A 20075-nucleotide genomic window follows, 5' to 3' on the forward strand; every position below is an offset into this window, starting at 1 on the left:
TTAGATTGACAATTATACTACAACTGTAAATAAATACACTTCATAGGAATAAAAACCTGCACTGTCCGACTAGATTAAGTTACATTAACATACATTAAAGATTCGCTCACTTGGAGGTACTCTTGCGAGTATCCCTATACACAGTCGGACAGTAATTGATGTAACCAAACCGGAAGCGACAAGCATTTTTCACAACAGGTCGGACAAATTTGGGATTATTTATGCCACTCAAGGATCAATCAAACTCCACCACCATGAAGCCTGCGGTAGATGAAATGTTCCCAGAAGGAGCTGGACCTTATGTAGACCTTGACGAGGTTTATTACTTGTCTATTAAATATATTTATATATTCGTTAGCCGCATAGCTAGCTAGTATTAACGTTTGTAGCTAGCTGTTAGCTGTACGTACAGCTGGCAAGGTAAAATTAGCTAATTAGTTAACGTTAGAAAACACGTTAGCCAGTGCATGTTATAAGCGTTACATCACCACATTTGGGTGTAATTTAGTTATTTCAAGTGCATTCGATTATAATCTTTAGGCTAATTGGCTTGCTTGTAGGCGGGTTGGCTTTATTAAAATGTTTCGTGATTCAACGCATTCTCAAACTGAAGCCTAGACTAGCACTAATGTTCTTGAATGTTAACCTTGGATAACGCTCGCATACCCCACAACTATTCTGATGACTGCTGTAATTGAATTAGCGAAAATGTTTTTGCTTGAATGGTTAAATGTGTTGAACTATTCTGGTTTAACTCCCTGTTACGTCGCAAGCGACGACCGATGAAGAGCCATGTATTATTTTGCTAGGTTCAGAATTGAAAAACAAAGCTAATGATAAGAAGTCAAGCCTGCTTTGCGTTAAAAAATTTAAGGGAAAAATGATAAAATTGCATATGTTGACCAACGTAAATAGGAGCATATTGAGTAACCCCAGTCTATTATTTGATCAAACAAATGTTACCTTATTTGATGTAGCCTAGCTGTTTGTAACATAATACAATAAGCACAATACAAAAATGTTTTTATTCTTCATGGTATGCATAGCTGTGTCTGACAGAATGTGGCTTGAGGGTTTTAATATTCCATCTGAACATGAAAAGCACATTATTAACAGCTTGTTTGGGATTGCAATTGTGGATGGAACGGAAACTAGTATACACAGGGGCGCCCCAGCACCGAGGTTGGGAACCACTGCTTTATTGCATGCTTTCCTTTCTCACAGGCAGGGGGAAGCACTGGGCTTCTAATGGACTTGGCTGCAAACGAAAAAGCAGTCCATGCGGACTTCTTCAACGGTAAGTGGGGTAGCTGGGTGGTGAAATTATTATTATTGTTTACTTTGCATTTGTGTTTTAACTGTGGTACAATTACTGTATGTAACGATATTACATGCTTCAGTTTGGAAGATTTGCATTTTGTGGAATCTGCCCATAACATCTGCCCATAGTATTTGCATACTGTTACCGTTGGAGCAATATGCTTCAGAAACACTGTGATCTTTTACCTCCCTTCCCTTTTTTCCAAAGTCAGTTTTATGATATAGTGTGACACCTGCCCCTTGGGCCAAATAACCTCAAACCTCAATAACTGCCAAAACTATTCCCCATCTGTTGCTCTAATGTGGCCCACTGCAGCAGCAGGGCTTCAGTTTCATTGTGTGTGAAAGAAACATGTCAAAGAAGGGGTCCCTCTCAATGGTGTCAGCTGTTATTGGCTGGAGGTGTTTAATGGTTTATGAGGTTCAAGGGATCTAAAATTCTAAGACTTGTAGGCTTTGAGATTATCATGATATGTATGTAAAGCAAATGATAAAGTCTATCACATGATCGTCACCCCATAGTCTTTTGTAGTGGCATTGTGAGTCTCTGTGAAACCCATAATGGGAGGGGCTACTGTGTGCAGTTTGTCACTGACTCGCGTAAACCAGTCAAAATACATTTCTATGTTAAGCACTACCTTTCCTTCAAAGCAGGGCATCACTATATAACTCTACCTTTTATGAGTTCATTAAATGTGTCTTCTATTGCTGCAGTCCGGCTGGTTTAATGCTCCCAAGTAAAGAGGAAGTGGTTTTTAAAGCACCACCTTCCGGTTCACTTTGCATTGAAACTGGCTTTTGGGCCTCTGTTGTTAAATGTTACATTCACAGCCCAGAAAATAAGGGGTTATTTTCTGTCCATGTTAAACATTGTCTGCCCTGAACATTTGCTTTTGCAAAGCTACCTTTGGGGTTTTTTTAGGGAAGGAAGCATAAAGTGTGGTCGGAGGAAAAAAATGAAAAAACTATAAACAATTTTACAGGAGCTTGTTAGACTCCAGCTCAGCATGGTTCTGTGATTTGTTCCAGTTTATCTGGGTTTTAGAGGCCCGTGGAACAGAATGCACTTCCTGCTGAAGCAGAGCATCTTTTAGTGAGAGGAGTAAAATACAGTGCCCTCCATAATATTCGGGGAGAAAGACCCATTATGTCTTAATCTGCCTCTGATATGCCATGATATAGATTTGGAATCACACAATTAAAGGTACAATAGGTAAGATTTTTGTGTCAAAACATTTACAAGACCATTGTAAATCCCTTCCTATCGTTGAAAAAAGGCTCACTGAGATGTTGACTCACCCTCTGCTTATGTTTATAGTCTTTAAATTCGGGTTTAAAAGTATACAGCTGATGCACCGTCACTCTGTACCAAAACATTGTACAGCTGTACAATAATACAAGCTCATTGGTTGAAAATTGGTTCTAGTTGCCAGAGCCAATGGCGTGGGGGCTTATTCTGATCGGGTTCGCGGGTAGCTGCCCAAATTGCACTCCAGACAAGCGATCACCAAAACTCTGAATGCTGTTGCTTATTATCCAAGCAAAGACTACATATCTAGTTGTAAAACAATACCAGTTCGCTATCGGTCCCAACAAGCAAATTAGCCATAGTTAGCTCAACAAATTTACAGATATCCATATCCAGGTGGATATTTGTAAATTCGGCTAATTTGCTTGTTGCTACGAAGAACAAACTGCCATCGTTTTATAACTAGATATGTATTCATAATGAACATAAATACAGAGGCTACACAGTAAGATGCAAACCACTGGTTACTTGCAAAAACAGGATGGCCAGGTTACAGTTTGCCATGAAGTACTTAAGTTCACACAGCTCTTGGAAAAGGTCTTGTGTACAGATGAGACAAAGATTAACTTGTATTAGAGTGATGAACAACACTATGAATAAACACTCCTGTAATTTCTACATGGTGAAACCAAAATGCATAAAAATGCCCTTTCTTAAAATCTGACAATGTGCACTTTAACTACATGTGATTTTTAAAATGACAAATGTCAAATTATGGAGTACAGAGGCAAATAAATGAATGATGGGTCTTTGTCCCAAACATTATGGAGGGCACTGTATATCAGATCATCGCTGTATCTGAAAAGGAATACAGCACCTAGCCAAATGCATGAAAAGTTATCTGTTCCTCGTCAGGACTTGCCAACATTCATTGCTACTCATGGGTAACTATACTGGTAAAAGTTAAACTCACAAAATCATCAAAACGTACTTGAATAACTACAATGACCTATTCTGCAATAACATTGAACATCCTCAGTGGATTTCAAAATAAGCAGTTTTTAAGTTTCACAGCTGAAACTCTTTTATGAGAACTATGAAAGAGGGGATGTATGACATATTTTATACGTATATACATTTTTACTGATGTGTATATATAAATAAGTGTTTTTATTTACATTTGTATTTTTTATTTTATTTTGCAGATTTTGAAGACCTCTTTGATGATGATGATATCCAGTGATGTCCAAGTTGTGCACTTAAGAAAAGTTTGTAAATAAACACAGGGAGACTTTGAAAATGTAAAAACTTATCTGAAATTCTGTTTCTGTGATGCTGGGGTGAGGAACTGACAGTTGAGAACAAATACTTTGTTGTATCATACGTTTGTTTGGGTGAGTAAAATATTGTACTTCCAGACAATTCCTGAGTCCAGATGTTGCTAAATTCTAAAAATCTCTAACATTCCTCTTTCTATGGTATGCTAAAATTATAACAACTTGTTCATGTTGAAAACAGCCTCAAACCTAGATTGCAGGTTTATGTGCTGTCCTGAACACCTGTTGGGTGTACATTTTGAGTATAATTATATGTGAGATTTGAGAATGCTTGTACAAGTTGTGCTTAAACACACAGCAGATGGTGAATGATTAATGGAGCCTCAACTCTTAAATTTAAATTATTTCAAACGGTTTTAGTAAAAGGTGCAAGTATATAAATACAGTTCATCTTATGTATGAATTAAAATGCAATGGCATTTTTGTTACATGAAACAGAATACATCTATGATTTCAATGTATTTTGTTCTACACACTTGATACCATGCGATTATATGAGTCCGCCTAACATGTAAGAAACCCAGACCATATCTCATGCTAGTTTAGAAGGAAAGAAACGGTAATAAAAATGTCAATTTAGAATCGTTAAACAACCAAAGGTTTTCAGCTTCTATGCAGCCTTCAGCCTTCCTAATCAAATGAGTGAAGTGCCATTTGAAAAAAATCGAATCCTCCAAGGGTCAGCAGAAAACAGGTGGAGAAACACTAAAATGTTCTTTGGCATCATTTATCAACCTGTGTGTAAGATGTAATGTACTTGTATTTCTAAATCTTTGGTACAAACCTTTGTACAAACAAGTTTTTTATGGCTGTGTTCACATGAATGCAATTTATAAATGGCAATAAAAAAAGCTCTAACTAGCCCTGTTTGGTATAAAAACTATAGGCTCATTATTGGAGGAAAGGTTTTGGCACAAACATTTGTACAAACATGTTTTCTTATTGCTATTTTCACATGAATGCACTTTATGGCATTTAAAACCGCTCTAACTACCCCTATTCAGTATAAAAACTCATAAAAGACTCATTATTGGAGGAAGCTAATTCAGAAACCGTATCGCTTGAAGGAAAGAGACATCAATTTCAGAATGAGCTAGAGACAGCTGCACACAAGGGAAGTATAAACCATTTAGATATATGTGATGGATATTTCACAACTTTGTTTTAGAGACTCATTAGTGGCCAAACAAATTCAGTTTTCACAAGATTGAAAGACAGTTTAAGAAGTCTGACTTTTAAATAAGAACCAAGTGTGGAGTTTCACAAAGTTTTACTTTTCCAATCTTTTCGTTTTTCCCTGACGGATTCTTAAAAAGATGGGTAGGAAACAGCCATAATCAGTGACTGCAGGGCATATTTTTTTTACTAGCACATGATTTTCCAGGGACTACCAGCCCACTAAAGACAGGCAAGGAAGCCCTCATAAAACCTTGCCTTTTGGTCTAGTTTTATGTGACAACCTGAGACCTGTGTGAAAGTACCCACAAATCATTTTTACTCGCGCTGAAATTCAGTATAAATTTCTGTTGCTCTGACGGATGCTTTGCTCATCTGGCTGTCCAGACATTGTTGAGTTTAGGTTTCTTCATCAGATAGTCATACCTATGCAGGTTCTAGGAAGGTATCAGTTTTCTCCGTGTTAAGTGCAAAAGTGCAAATATATCTAAATATGGCCAGTGTCAAACATGACTATAGCTGTCCCCATGTTTGCTCACAAAATAATATGTTGTTAAACCATTATGTGAAGGGGGAATAACCCAAACATTTTTACTTAAAAGTTCAAATGCACGGATGAAGGTCGACTTGACATTTATATTTAATTGAATTTGTTTTCACCTTCAAACCCAAATTTGGCTCATGGTGGCACTCTTTATTTTGTCACGCTGCATTTACTGAATTGAAAATCTGAAGTAATGCTAGAAAAAGCAAACCTTGATTTACTTCTCAACATATTAAAATTCAGTGTGGTGTGGTCTTCCACGGCTTGGCTGGCAGAAATCTTTTATTACTGTCCTTGTTTGTGGACAGATTGGAAAGGTGCACATTTTGCTTTGAACCTCTTCAGAATGTACTTGACCAAAATTGGCTATTCTAGATGGATTTCAGACAAATACCTGAGAGATAAAAATATGTAGCTGCAACAGCAAAACTTGGGCAACAACAAAAACAGATGGGCAGCAGCACTGAGTGTGATATGAATACTTGGAATAGGTTTAATTTTGGTTGTTGCTGAAATGAATATCAATACTATTTTCAGAAAATGAATTGTTCGAAGTTGTATATGGACATATCTGGCCTGGATTCCAAATTCAATAATAATAATAATGCCGCCATTCCATGCTGTCTGCTGGAGGTTGCCCTGCTTTTTCTGTGTGTTGGAAAATTATGAGATATAGAACTCGTGAAAATTTAAGGGTGTCGTTAATTTTTACAGATCCATACTTTTGTAATGAAACGCCCTAGATCTGTTGAAATGTGTATCATAATTCGCATGTAGAATTCATATCCGGCCTCAGAAAACATGCATCAAATATAGTTTAGCTGATATTTGGCTCTAAATATTCACTTTTCATTTTTTCACTGGTGACCAATTTAGAGGGGTCATATCGCTAAAGGTAAACCTATTTTTAGTGTAATTTAATTTGTAAATGAGTAATTTGTGGGCACTTTTTTCTTTTTTATTTTGTAAAGATAAACATGATACTAATAACAATAATTATTTCTGTAATCATGTTGGGGCTGAGCAGTTTGGCCAAATGTCTGCATGCTCCATTCACTTCTGATGAAGGATGACTGCAGATGCTTCTTTAACATTTACTGAGGAACCACGTGCTGGACATGTTAAAGCTCAAAGTTGTGTTTCTACTTCATTTAATTCTTTTTCAGAGGTTGGCATATAACTGAAATGTCACTTACATGGACGCACTGGAGCCTTCTCTGGGATTGCTTATGAGTTGCAATTCTGCACCTTAGACTCCTGATAACTCAAACATGGCATGTGTAAATAACACCCTATTCGATTCTCTAGTGTTTCTTTCCCTCCTCTTTTTTCCCCAACAGTCCACTGATACTTAGTACCAAAATTACAGGACTTTCATTGGCTGGACCGGAGGCAGCTCAGGAGCCAATCCCAGTATGTGTAACAGCATGCCCCTGTGGTCTGACGTACCGTTTGTTTTTAATTATCAAGGTGCTGTTTAAAAATGTTGTCCTACTTGGCTTGACACAGTGGGTTCTGAGGGGAGCTCAAAGGTAGGGTGGGCAGGTCCAAGTAGACAGAAGCCCCCAGAACTCACTTCTAAGGTAAGGGAAACTCACTACGCAACTCGAGCGATCCTTCAGATTTCAAGTGCTAACGGTCTCCCAGCTTTAAGCAAACACAGGTAAGTTCTGCACTTAGTGCCCCTAAGACTAACAGAGGGATCAAATGGTAAACTGCAAACATTTAGCTAAATTTTTGAGATGAGCAGAATACATGCAGATAGCATTTGTAACAATATGGTGGAGTGTGAGAAATTGCAAGTTTATTGGGTTTGTATGAAAAGAAAGCTGCAGACTTAAATCCAAAATTTTATATTGCTTTAGCACTGCAAATTATTGTACTACAGTTTTCATTTGCCTTGATTTTCATTGTGTGTTTTCTCTGTTAAAAACATGTATATTGTGTGCATTTGATATTTATGTAAAAAAGGGCTAAAGGAGTACCACTACTGTATTGAACAGTTTAGCAACAGTTGCCCCAAGTGTATTATTTTCTATTACGTCACCATTTTATATTACGTCAACCAACAGACTTAACACGGATGCAGAAAAGAGGATACAAAAAAACACCAGTCCTTGAGGGCTGCAGTCTGTTGGTATTTGTGGTTTCCTTTCAATCTGCAGTGAATTAAGGCCTTGAGAGAAAGGAGTGTGGACTACTCAGCCAATCAAAGACGTAAATGAATCATTTGCTGATTCATTGCGACTCTCCTGTACGAGTTTTACACCCCTGTTTTATGTATGCACCACAATGAATCTGAAGTTGAATATCGCTGTAGAATTTAAACTTTTAATACCTAGCACTGGTGCGCAACCAGGGCCGATCCGTTTCGGGTATTTGTGCCACATTCTGCTCTTAGCTAAATCATCTTGATCTGACATTTGTGTTAGCATTAGCTACAGTCGCGGACTGCAAATGTAGCCTGTCCTTAAAATATGACTTCTCAACTACAGGGGTGCATCGGCGTAATTACTAAAGCTGTGAGAACTAAATCTAAGGTAGTCTGATTGGCTTGAACAAAAACCAGTTCTCAGATCGACCGTCCGGGACCGGAGCGGTGCACCCATGAAAGATTGTTTTTGTAAACGAATTGTATTACGAATATACTTTTCTACCGACCGAGTATTTTAGGAATATTTTAAAGACATTTGGGAACATTTAAATCTATCGGAAATGTCTTTAAACAAAGCTGGCTCTTTCTTTACACATGCATGTTGTGTCTATAATTTTGCCATGAAACACTTCCTTCTTGTTTGTAAGCTGTATCGCATTCCCTGGATCCCATTAAAACACTGATGTTAATTCAAAGCAGAGGTTCTCAGTTTGTTAAATTCCTTTAAGATTCCTGTGGAAAAGCATCTGAGACTGACGACTATCCTCCTTTAGTGCTGAACGGATAGCGCCAACCATATGCTATAAGGTTAAATAATACAACTTTATGTTGCAATGTAAAGGAACATTATTGGAGACATTTCATACTAAAGTTGGTCGATCTAATTTCCCTATTCCTGACAACTGGATTCGAATGCCAAACTTCTCTTTCCCTGTAGAAACGTCTGAAAGCTGATAATGGCAAGAGGGCTAACGTTATCCTGCATAGCCACGGGCTTGCTGCTTGCAATCGCATTATTACCAGGTGAGACCAATCATTCACTCATATTTTAATTTTGAGCCAGTCAATGAGGTCGGCCCTACAAAAGAAACAAGTTTGAATAAAGAAATAATTTTCGTGTTGGAAGAAGATCCTCAAACCAGTAACCTATCACAGGACACGCTGTCAGAATGTGAGTGGGAAAAGGCGCATCACTTTGTTGTGGCTTGCCTGCGTATAAAGCGCGCGCATGTGTATCGAACAGCACATGCGCGCACACGTGTATTTTGTACTATAAAGAACGTAAAATTGTCCCGTGAAAAACATGTCAGTTACATTACATTACATTATCGGCATTTGGCAGACGTACAACAAAGTGTATACCCATAACCAGGGATCAGTTCGCTGAAAGACCCTAGAGGGAAGTACAATTTCAACTGCTACCTGTACAACAAAGAAAAGGACAAGGGCCAGTTTTTTTTTTTTTTTTTTTTTTTTGAACAAAGAAACAAACAAACAACAGAGCAAAAGTGACCAAAGTTAACTATCCAAACACTGCTTACCTAGCCAACTAAAAATACCGATACACAAAGCAAGTCACAGAGACAACAATTAAGGTTCACAGGGAGCTAGGGAGGGATGGGGAGAGGTGCTGCTTGAAGAGGTGTGTCTTCAGCTTGCGCTTGAAGGTGGGGAGAGATTCTACAGTTCTGACCTCAACGGTTAACAGGGGTAAACGGCAATGCTCAAAAGCTTCCAGAAAAGACCGACCTATATGCCCGCATGGAAGATAATGAACTCCATACGATATAAATATGAACCAAATCAATTTCACATCTCTGTCTGTAACAATATTTTTCTAGTCAACAAGAAGCACTTGCTTTCCAAATGGTCCTGCCCCAAATGTGCCACAACACTCTTCTGAAAATTAATAGTATAGAAGTAGTGCTCTGGATTTCAGTAGGCTACACCCTTTCTCATAGAATTATGCTGCCAACTGCACATTTCCCTCTTAGTTATAAATCTCCTCAGTTATGGAGCCACAGCAGAAATATAGAAAATATTGTCCATTTCAGCCCCACCTACCCCAGCCCCCTATTTTAACGATGTGTTGGTAATTGTGCCTGCCTCTGGGCACATTGCAGACAGACACTTTGGAATTTTATAGTTGTACCACCAGTAGGCCTCGGTAGCACATACCCCCCACTGACCCTGTTCAAAGCACTGTAATGTTGTGTTTGAAGATTAATCCACATGACACTGTCTGCATCTGCTTCAGCATGGAAAATACCAAGCCACATGCTCCAAGGGGCTTATTAGCAGGTAAGCATTTTTTCTTCCTTTGGAACATTCAACATCTGGTTCTGATCACTCCTTTTAATGTCCCTCACAGACTTTCTGGGGGCTGGTCCAGTGGGGGAGCGTGTGAAAGGAGACGGTAAATATATATTTTTTGTTTCTTTAAACCGTATTTGATTATCATTCACTGACTGAAATATGAAAAGAGTAACATTGCAATTGGCAGATATGTGTTACTTTGTTGTGGCGAAAGATCACAAAAATGTCATCATACAAGATATTTCTTGAATGTTCTTCAGCTGACAAAAGATTATTTTGACAAACATACTTCATCAGCTGCTATCAGGCACAATGATTTGTTAACATGTAAGAAGGTCTTGCAATATTCATTGCGACCCACCTGTGAAATCAGGTGAGGATCTCTGTAAACATGCCTTTTGCTGTGGGTTCCAGTGGGAGATGCAGCACCAGAAGAGGCTGCCAGTTCATCTGTCTTGAAGAAACTGGCACGGAATAAGAGGAACGTAAACTGGTACACGCAGCTCCCAGACTTCTGGACCTGGTACAAATTTTATATGAACACTGGGAATCAAGAGGGGGTAAGTATACCACTGGCCCAGATCTCCTAATATCCTAGTCAGTCATCCAGGGCTCTTAAAATGTGTCTTGCGTGGGACATAAGTTTGTTTAATGGCATTTCTTTTGTTTAATGTTTACAAGAGCCAGGTGAAGAACTTGCTTAGTCCCCGAGAATAAAATGCAATTATGCCTCAGTGAAACCCAAGCACCACTTAGCCTGAAAGGTACAAAGCTGGGTAGCTCTTATACAGACACACAGCTCATCACATTGTGATTGATTAATTACTGCTGCCCCTTCAGTTTCTATATGTGGAAAAAGAAATAAACAGCGACGGTAAGACTACTGTGATCTGCCCTGATGAAAGTGCACAATTATTGGAGCTTGTTTCAAGACTAGGTTAGACAATAATTTTTGGTTCACATATTTTCAGGTTTTTTGATTACCTCTGTGAAATGTTTGTAATTGAAATGTTGTTAAATAGTTTGTAAATGGTGTAATTTACAATTGTAATAGTAAATAGTGCTACACAAAATACTGACTAATTTATTGATTGCTTTATTGAATTGCAGAGGGTGTCATTTTCCAGTGTTCCAAAAAACAAGAATGAACAAATTGTTTTGGTGCTAACGCTTGTTGAACTGTGTTCCTTTTGGCACCAGGTGGAGGACCTTGACCGCATTTACCTCAATTACCTGCAGAACAAACATCGGGTGGAGGAGGGCAGCCCCTCCTTCAACCACTATCTCCATCACCTGGGGGAGATCTACAAGATGTGTGCCGACTCCGACGACCCAGAATGCCTTGCTGAGCAGACCAGCAAACCCAAGGCTAAGGTTGTGATGCCCAAGCCAGCCCCAGTGAGGGCTGTATGTGACCCGTTCACAGATCCCTATTGCCTTTTTGCCAGAATGGTGGCTGCCAAATTTCCAAGCCCAGCCCCACCACCACCACCACCTCCAGGCCCAGTCAAAGCTCCTGCCCCCATTCTAACTCCTCTGCTACCTCTGTCTGGTAAAGTTCCCCTGGGTTACTACTATGCCCCAGTTCTCGAGCCCTTCCTGCCGGCCGAACAGCGGACCGAACTTCTGCGCATCTGCGACGCTTCTGACGTTGAGTGTCTGCAGTACCACCTGCGTGCTGCGTACGGCTATAGGCCGGCTCCGGGGCCCGCTCCCTCCTACGCGCACTTGGCCTGCGACCCAAAGACTAACCCCTACTGCAAACCCACCTTAGTGCAGAAGGCCCCATCAGGACTCTACCACCTGTACCCGACCTGTGACCCGGACATTGACCCCTTCTGCAAGCCGGGCGCGCCGGCTCCTGCAGCTCAAACCGCAGAGAAGTCTGACGAGGCCCCCAAGGAGCAGAACTGCAATCCTCTCTTTGACGACAACTGCAACCCCCTCACTGCTACCAGGCTGGCTGGTATCACCAGGCCTGTCTTAGAGTACCCCCCCAAGGAAGCACCTGCCCCAAACCTTGCCTGCGACCGTCGCTATGACCCCTACTGCCTCATCGGTGCCAGTGCCGCCCTGCTAAAACCACCACCTCCCCTGCCCCAGGCCCAGACCCGCACCCGTTTGGGCTTCAAGGGCAAGACAAAGGAAGGCTATGACTGCTACCTGTTCTACGACGAGGGCTGCTTCCCGCCAGGCTCCCAGGGTGAAGGCAAAGCTCCAGAAGCCCCTGCCGCCGACGGCCCTGACTGCCACCCCTACGACCCCAGCTGCGGCAAGTTTGCCCCCCCGTCCCCAAGCGCCCTTCAGGCCAGCAGACCGGCTAAAGATGGCGTGATCGAGCCCCACCCCGACTGTGATCCAGAGTACGACTATAACTGCCGCTTACGGCGCGCCGAACCTGAGGCCGCTGCTCCCGCGGCAGAGGAGGCGCCCCAGGAGAGCCAGGCAGTGGAGGAGCCCAAGGACCAGCCCGTCCACCAGGAGGAGCTCCACCAGGAAGCTCCCGGGTTCGATCCCTACCAGAGCGGCCAGGGGGACCCCCACGCTGCCTATGTGGCCCAGGACCATGCTGTCCCTCGCTTTGAAGACTTCCTTAGGGGATATGCCGACCAGTATGGTAGATACGACTCTTTTGCTGGAGGTTACAAGAAGAAATAAGAACACCCTAAGAAAACATTAGGAACCCAATGTTTAAACATGTGTTTGATGCACACAACTCTCTCTCACACACACACACACACACACACAGATCAAAATGTCAACCTGGCCAGTCTCGTCTATACCACAATCCTGTGCTGCAAAGGCAGTAGGCCAAGGGGAGACGAGGTGTGGGGCGTCTGCATCAGTGAATCTGATTCACTCAGTCACAGTACATGAAGTTCACACCATTACTGCCTGATGTGTGTAGAAAATAACCACATAATGAACATTCTCATAGGTCCTTTGGCCGAAGAGAAGACCATGTGAAACCTGCCTGGCCTTGTGTTTTTTTAAAACACAATGTCTGTAGTTATGAGCCTTTGTATTCTTGTGATTTTTAAATTAGGGTAGCATACTTGAATATGGTTTAGGTTTATCCTGAAATTGCATTTTTTTCTCTGTGGTATGTTGTCCATTTAATTTTGTTATAGATCTTTTCCTTGCTAATATTTAATGTTGTCCTCTAGGCTTTAGCTTCAAATGTATCTACAAACCTCAAAAACCTGCTTTGTTTGTTGTTAATATTCTTTCTTTTTAATGTTATGAATAAAAAGCTTTGAAAAAAGTTTTTTGTTTTTTCTTTAAGGTGAAGTCTTCATGGGCCTTTGTGGTTCACCCAAAAACTTTCATCTCTTCTGAAAAATGTGTTTGTGTAAAAACATGAAACAGGGAATCACCACTGAACACAACCAAACTAAATATATCCAAATAAAAACCACGATTTGAGTGCAATATGATGCTAGGCATCATATCCATGTCAGGAAACACTAACCTTTGGCAGGTTGGTAGATGCATGTCCAACTAAATTCAATACCAATGCACAGCATTGATTACTTTTCACATCATCAAAAGATTTCTGATATAAAATAAGCTTAGTTAAAAACATTGCTGTCAATGTTGCAGAATTTAATGAAGTAAGATAAGAAAATAATAATTAAATAAAAAATAATTAAGAGTGAATCAGAAGAATTGACACGGGAATGCTCGGGTTTTCTACAGTATGAAACAAAAAGAAAGAAACTAGGTTATGTAACTTTACAGATACTGTATACCTTTAGCCACCGGCACTTCGGAACCCGCAACCACTTGGAATGAGTCCAGGGCAGTGCTGAGCATTGCCACAGTTGTTCCGGTGCTGACAGTAAAAATTTAAAGCCTGATCCAGGGGCTCCATAACTACCTTTCCCCCCAGCATGTATCTGTGAAGCTTTTAGAAGCTTTTTGGTGCAGTTTCTGTCCACTCTTTGCACTTTTGAGGCATCTGGAGCTATGTTGACCTGTGGAAAAATAATCACAAACATTTATATCGAGCTAAAATCTTTACCTGGGGCCTGTTCCTGTCCCAGAATTACTGATAATTACACAAAGTAAAACCCAAAACAGCTCTATTTACTAGATTTGGGTGGGGTCTGGGTTTTACTCAGTGCAGTTATCTGGCTGTAACTCAGTAATACTGTTTTGTGTTACAGGTCCATGAGCACATCAGTTATTAGGTGATTTAGCTCAATTTTGTCACCACAGAAAGTTGTATCAATATGTAATTCAGTATACAATTGTTAAATCCTGCTTTCCTCTGTGAATGGATGGATTTATGTTGTGACCATCAAACTGCATACATGCAACATTATGTGTAGCTGTCTGAATCCTGTATTTAACTGCAGTGAAGGCAAACGATGTGAAACAATGAAAATGTGACCAATTGCCTTCATTTTTTTAAACACAAAAGAACGACCTCGCAAGTTGACAGCTAAATGCAAATGGTATCTGGAGGTCTGGCTATGAGGCAAGAATGAACACGCTGCTTATCTTTAGGTTGGCAGATGCAAAGGTTTGAATTTTGCATGGGCCAAACAACAGTTGCTGTTGTTCATCAGAACCCTGGCACACTGCACTACAAATTAACTAGTGGCATAGCCTAGCTTGCCTGCAGGTTAGCACCTTACTGTCTGTGCATGAGCCGAAAATTTTGAAAATGGAATCATAAAAATTATACTCTAAATAGATGTGCTTGCATTTTTCAGTCAGTTTGTCCATGTTATGTTTCTAAAAGTGAACTTTAAAGACCAATAGTCCGTGATTGGGGAAACTTGTGAGCTGCAAAAAACATTGTCCCTCTTTTCAAAAGCTGCACTTTGCTGCCCCTTGCAGTTTAACAAAGGAATATCATTCAACTTACAATTGAGGAGTTCCTTAAATTTAAGACAAGGGAGCATATTTGCATGTTTGGAAAAAGCACAAAATCTTGATGATATTATTATGCTTTCCTTATAGAAGTTGGATATTTAATAAGTGAGACTATTATATAGAAGATATATATATAATATTAAATTACCACATACATGCATCCAGTAGGCTGGCAGTCAAAGGTTTGGTCACACCATGCCTTTTTAAAAGAAATTCAGAGCAATGTTTTAACATCTGGTTAAAATGCAGATTCTCAGGTTTTATTAAAATTGAAATGAATACATTTTGGTTTCACCATTTAGTAAATGCAGTACCTTTTAAACAACATAACCCATGCATAAGGCCCCCATTTCAAAGTTTGGGAGAAATTAACAACATATAAAATTGTTCAATTTTATATTTGGTTGCATATATTTTGCATGCCATGACTTGCTAATGTCTGTGACCTATCAACATCACCATCATCAGGATGTCTTATAAGCAATACTTGCAATACTTCCAAGCCACTAGATGTGCAGTAGATACTTCAATGGTTGCTTCTCTAGAATAGTTTTTCCAAGTTCAACAGAGAAAAATTATTCAAACCATTTAATATCTAGTGGCAGCTCAATTGTCGTCAACCTACGTTCTTGCCCACATTGGCTTAAATTATTATTTTTTACTCCCTTGAGAAAAATGACCATGAGATATGCTGTTTACCAATCCAATGACAAAAGAAAGAGTGATTGATTATTTGATTTACTCCATGCAGCTGGTACTCTATACTCTCCAAACTGATGACACTATTCCAACCTACAGTCATCATTCATTTCTACTTTTCCCCAAAAATATGATTGAATAGTACCACTCAGCTCTCCCTAAGAACAGATGTATCTCTTTTATTGAGACACAGAGTCTTTGGACACAGACAAATACTGCTTTTTGGACAGACACTGAAAATAATGGAACAGCTGGATTTGACAATTGTCAATTGACAACAAATAGTCAATTTCCTTGGCAACAATTGGCATAATTAGAATCTCATGGTGGAGTGGACATATGACACGAATGTAGTGTGCTATTGCATGACCTTGATCATTAAAATAAATGTACTGATATAAAATGGAATAGCAATGGATCAACAGAAAAGTTGAAAAGGCTCCAGCAGATTGTTGAAAGGCTGGCTTGTGTGGGATGGTGGCAAAAACAGCTGCTGATTATAACTCTGTTACAGCACTGTTCAGAAATGTTATTAATTTGCCTGCCTGGTAAGGGGGAGCCTGGAGTTTTATTGCCCTGCTTTGCAAGTAAGAGGCTGCTCTTGCTAGCGGAGAGCCTTTTTAACAATCTGGCATCTGTGTTTTGCCGTTTTATTACGTCAGTTTTTTGTTTTCTAGAAATATGAACGCAACAAAAATTTGGGATGTCGATGACTCAACCACAAGGGGGCAAAGTGGATATGGTTAAAATAACAGTAGAACCTCAGAGACCCAAACACATCAAGAATGAAGGTTGTTCTGAACAGAATTCTGAAGGTGCAACCTAGTATGCTGTTTTCTACTCGCAAAATGAAACATAATTTAACCTTAAACCTAGGGCTGTGCTGAAGACACTGTTTGCCCAGCAACAAGCCCATCTAAATTGTAAAATCTCTGTCTAAAACTGAACGTCTTGACTTTACCCCAAAACATCCCAGTTAATTTTGAATCATAATAAACCAATAATCAAATTGAACTTTTAGTTAATTTGTGATTGTCTGTCAATTTGCGGCAGGATAATACACATTATTATTTAGCTTATTTATTTAATATTTATTGCAGTTCATTTTATTTTGAGCCATAATAAACAATAATAGCCTAAGCAATGGCATTCAACAGTTGGGTAACTGCCATATAACAGTGTCAGTGGCGTTACCAGAATATTTGTAGGCTACTTTTCGGTTACTCAATTTGTGATTGTCCATTCATTCGCGGCAGGATAATGCATGTTTCTAAACCTTTCTGCCTGTGGTGCAGATAGATGAAGTTGCCCGTAGCCACGCCCCCTTATAACGGGCATCTAATAACCAACAATAATCTAAATTGTAAACTTGTAAAATTGCCAGAAACAAACAGCTGTTAAGCTCACTCATTTGTCTTCCTGGTTTGCATTTTGCAATCATTTTGAATTAGTGTTATACTTCCGATTCTATATCCGAACATCTGAGTCAGATCTGTGAGGTTCTACTGTATAATAAATCTGAAACTTAATATACAGCACAAAAATAGTACACTGTCATTGCCAGATAAAAAAACCATACACTCATACCATGCTAAAGGGACAAACAAGGACTGTTAGTAAATTTCGTTCAGCTATGTTCCAAAGGGGAGCACAACAGTTGTTAGAATGCTCAGTTTGGCACAATGTGACCATGACTGATACCACCACCAGCATGCTTCATCACGCTCAGCGCCTCTGGCTGGTCGCCGGGGCATCGGGGTACAGGAGGAATCCGGAGAAGGTGGAGTCGTTGGTGTTGTCGGCGTAGATCTCGCCCTGCTTCTCCTCCCCATACACCTGCAGCCAGACCTCTTCCCCGGCCCCCAGGTGCAACATAACAGAGCCGGAGGCCTGGTCCAGGTTGTTCTCCTGGTACTGGTCGAAGGTGAACATGATGGCCTTGTCATTCCTGTACAAGCTGATGCGGGTGTCCTTGGGGTAGATGGTGAGGTGGTAGGTGAAGAAGTACACGCCGGGGAAGACGCAGCGGAACTTGCCACTGGTGACGTCGTAGTGACGCTGCTCATTGTAGAAGAGCTTGTTGAAGTGGATGGGCACGTTGGCGATGGACGCACGGCTGATGAGGCCCATGCTGAAGGCCGAGCGGGGGCCCACGGCACTTACCCCCGGCTCACCTTTCTGCCCAACGATGCCTGGGAAACCGGGCATGCCCTGGTCGCCGTTGTTGCCTTTATTGCCCATCTCTCCCTTTGCCCCTGCAAACACAGTCACATGAAGAGACTTTCAGACCTCCTCCCTGGTTAAACAGAAAGAGAAAACTACCGACTCTTACCAGGTTCCCCTTGTCCCCCATTGAGGCCATCGCGCCCATCTCTACCATCTCGCCCTGGGAGGCCACTGTGCCCTGGGGTGCCTGGCACCCCTCCCATCCACATCCTGCAAGCCTGCCTGTCATCAGGCGTACTGCTTGGTGCCACAGGCTGTTCTGGTTCTGCTGCCTCTTCCACCTCCTGAGTAGAGCCCAACTGGCCTGCTAATAGCAGGCTGAGTAGCAGGGTCCACAGCAGTTTCGTGGTGACTGATCTCTGCCCTGTGGTACTGCAAGGACAGTGGACACCTTTAGGACACCTGCCCCTTGTACATACACATATACAGTGTCCGTATTTGGACAGTGGTACTTCTGATATGACACATCATATTAGATATGCAATGAAGCAATGAAAAATGAAGTTAAAATGCAGACTATCACCTTTAATTTGAGAGGATTTACTGTACACCTATATCAGGAAATCAGTGTATTACAAGCCTTTTATAGATATCCCCTCCATTTTAGGGGACCAAAAGTAATTGGACTGTTGGCTTCTCAGCTGTTTCTGATGACTCAGGTGTATTCAATTGCTTGCTTTCAATCCATAGAAATGAGTGGATGGCATTTGTATGACTTTTTAGCCATTACATGTATTAATAGTAAAGACATCATTTAATTATCCTTTCAAAGGGGGAACCTTAACTGAGATCCCATAAAGCTAGAAGGTATGAGTTTTCAATCCACTGGAATGCCACCACACAATCAAATCACATTCTGATAAAACCAAGAATGACACCTGCAAGACTGCTATACTCAGCTAGTCATACCAGGTTTCCCCACATATAGAAAGTATATTTTGATTGTGTTTATAAGGCCATGACCTTGGAATTATAAGGTTCTATTTGTGTCCTGAGTGGTTTAGAGTTTGCATCCTTTTGCAAGCAGATACAACCTTTTACATTTTGCATCTTTTTTCTTTAAACAGTATTTTTGTGTTAGAATTCACACATACTGTATATGTAGTGTCTTAAAACACAGTTCAACAACGGCAAAACAATGTTCCTAACATTTTTACCATCTCTTAAGAAAAGAAAGCATCCCATTGTATCCCTCTTGTGATTGGACCTATATATCCTACAGGCTGTTTTTTGCAAAAGCCAAAAGTGAATAGGGAGAGGGATATGCCCTTACCAGCCCATCGTTGTACTGTCCTGTTTTCCGGGAGCAGAAGATAACAGCACTTGGTCAGCAGCTAATCACTGGTGGGTCCCAACTGTCCTGGTGGGGTGTCTGAAGCTTTCAATTCTTACCATTGCCCCTGCTAAATTTATCCCTGCACAAATGGATTTGTAGCTTGGTGACGTCAGTGGACATTAAGCAACCTATGAGCCCCCATCAGGGCTCCCTGTGGTTCTCTCAGGCAGTTAATGGGCAAGGAAATGAATGGTGTAGCAGATCCAATGGACTGCAGCTATTATAATACACACTGTACCTAATACATAACCTAATTTGTCAATATTTTCTTTTGAAATGCATCCTTTTGCAAATCTAGACATCCCACACTTGCTGGAAGACCGAATGCCAAGGTTTTTTTTCAGTAACTAAAGCAATCTTGGAATATCATTTCACCTGATCAAACTATAAACAAATAAGTAAAATATGAAATCACTGAATTTCACAATACGCAATAAACATACAACAAACATTTAGGTTGAAACTAAAGGCACACACTTATTTCCAGACTTGCTGTTGATTCTGAGCTAGGCTAATAACAGGGGGATTGTACTAGTAGAACAGCCCCTCTGAAAGTCAGAGGAACTTGTGCCAGCAGACTACAGCTCCATACAGTACACACTTACTCACACAAATATATTATGGACAATGTGTCAGCTGCTCTATATGTGTGTGTATGATAATCACACAGCAGGAACAGATGTGCTCATTCAGCGTGCTGAAATTCCACAATTGTTTCTGAACTAGAGGAAGAAGCGCACAACCCAATCATGCTTCAACATTGAACACAACAAAATTCAATATCTTGGAATTCAACATGATTCAGATTTACTGATATTTGTGTGCAATATAAT

General features: G+C 40.5%; 3 protein-coding genes across 3 annotated transcripts; 2 read left to right on the plus strand and 1 right to left on the minus strand.

Annotated features, from left to right (window-relative positions):
• The first annotated feature begins 147 nt into the window (after window positions 1–147).
• Window positions 148–3991, plus strand: cops9 (COP9 signalosome subunit 9). The gene is made up of 3 exons (XM_061243395.1): window positions 148–317; window positions 1225–1297; window positions 3775–3991. The coding sequence occupies exons 1-3, from the start codon at window positions 222–224 to the stop codon at window positions 3810–3812; spliced, it is 207 nt and encodes a 68-aa protein (XP_061099379.1). The 5' UTR covers window positions 148–221; the 3' UTR covers window positions 3813–3991.
• A 4712-nt stretch (window positions 3992–8703) lies between these two features.
• Window positions 8704–13136, plus strand: LOC133129783 (uncharacterized). The gene is made up of 4 exons (XM_061244078.1): window positions 8704–8804; window positions 10153–10197; window positions 10512–10657; window positions 11298–13136. Exons 1-4 carry the CDS (start codon window positions 8738–8740, stop codon window positions 12753–12755), a joined length of 1716 nt encoding a protein of 571 aa, XP_061100062.1. The 5' UTR covers window positions 8704–8737; the 3' UTR covers window positions 12756–13136.
• A 2097-nt stretch (window positions 13137–15233) lies between these two features.
• LOC133129476 (adiponectin-like) lies at window positions 15234–19270 on the minus strand. Its single transcript, XM_061243593.1, has 3 exons — window positions 19180–19270; window positions 18013–18278; window positions 15234–17935 (listed from the first exon to the last, which is right to left on the minus strand). The coding sequence occupies exons 1-3, from the start codon at window positions 19185–19187 to the stop codon at window positions 17406–17408; spliced, it is 804 nt and encodes a 267-aa protein (XP_061099577.1). The 5' UTR covers window positions 19188–19270; the 3' UTR covers window positions 15234–17405.
• Window positions 19271–20075: the final 805 nt, after the last annotated feature.

This window comes from Conger conger, chromosome 5 (genome assembly GCF_963514075.1).
Source record: "Conger conger chromosome 5, fConCon1.1, whole genome shotgun sequence".
Taxonomy (NCBI): domain Eukaryota; kingdom Metazoa; phylum Chordata; class Actinopteri; order Anguilliformes; family Congridae; genus Conger; species Conger conger.

Coding starts and splice junctions, on each gene's coding strand:
- cops9 (XM_061243395.1), top strand. CDS start 222: ATGCCACTCAAGGATCAATCAAACTCCACCACCATGAAGCCTGCGGTA. Junction 318..1,224: donor CTTATGTAGACCTTGACGAG/GTTTATTACTTG, acceptor CCTTTCTCACAG/GCAGGGGGAAGCACTGGGCT. Junction 1,298..3,774: donor CCATGCGGACTTCTTCAACG/GTAAGTGGGGTA, acceptor TTTATTTTGCAG/ATTTTGAAGACCTCTTTGAT.
- LOC133129783 (XM_061244078.1), top strand. CDS start 8,738: ATGGCAAGAGGGCTAACGTTATCCTGCATAGCCACGGGCTTGCTGCTT. Junction 8,805..10,152: donor TGCAATCGCATTATTACCAG/GTGAGACCAATC, acceptor TGTCCCTCACAG/ACTTTCTGGGGGCTGGTCCA. Junction 10,198..10,511: donor GGAGCGTGTGAAAGGAGACG/GTAAATATATAT, acceptor TGTGGGTTCCAG/TGGGAGATGCAGCACCAGAA.
- LOC133129476 (XM_061243593.1), bottom strand. Junction 17,936..18,012: donor TGGGGGACAAGGGGAACCTG/GTAAGAGTCGGT, acceptor CTGTGTTTGCAG/GGGCAAAGGGAGAGATGGGC.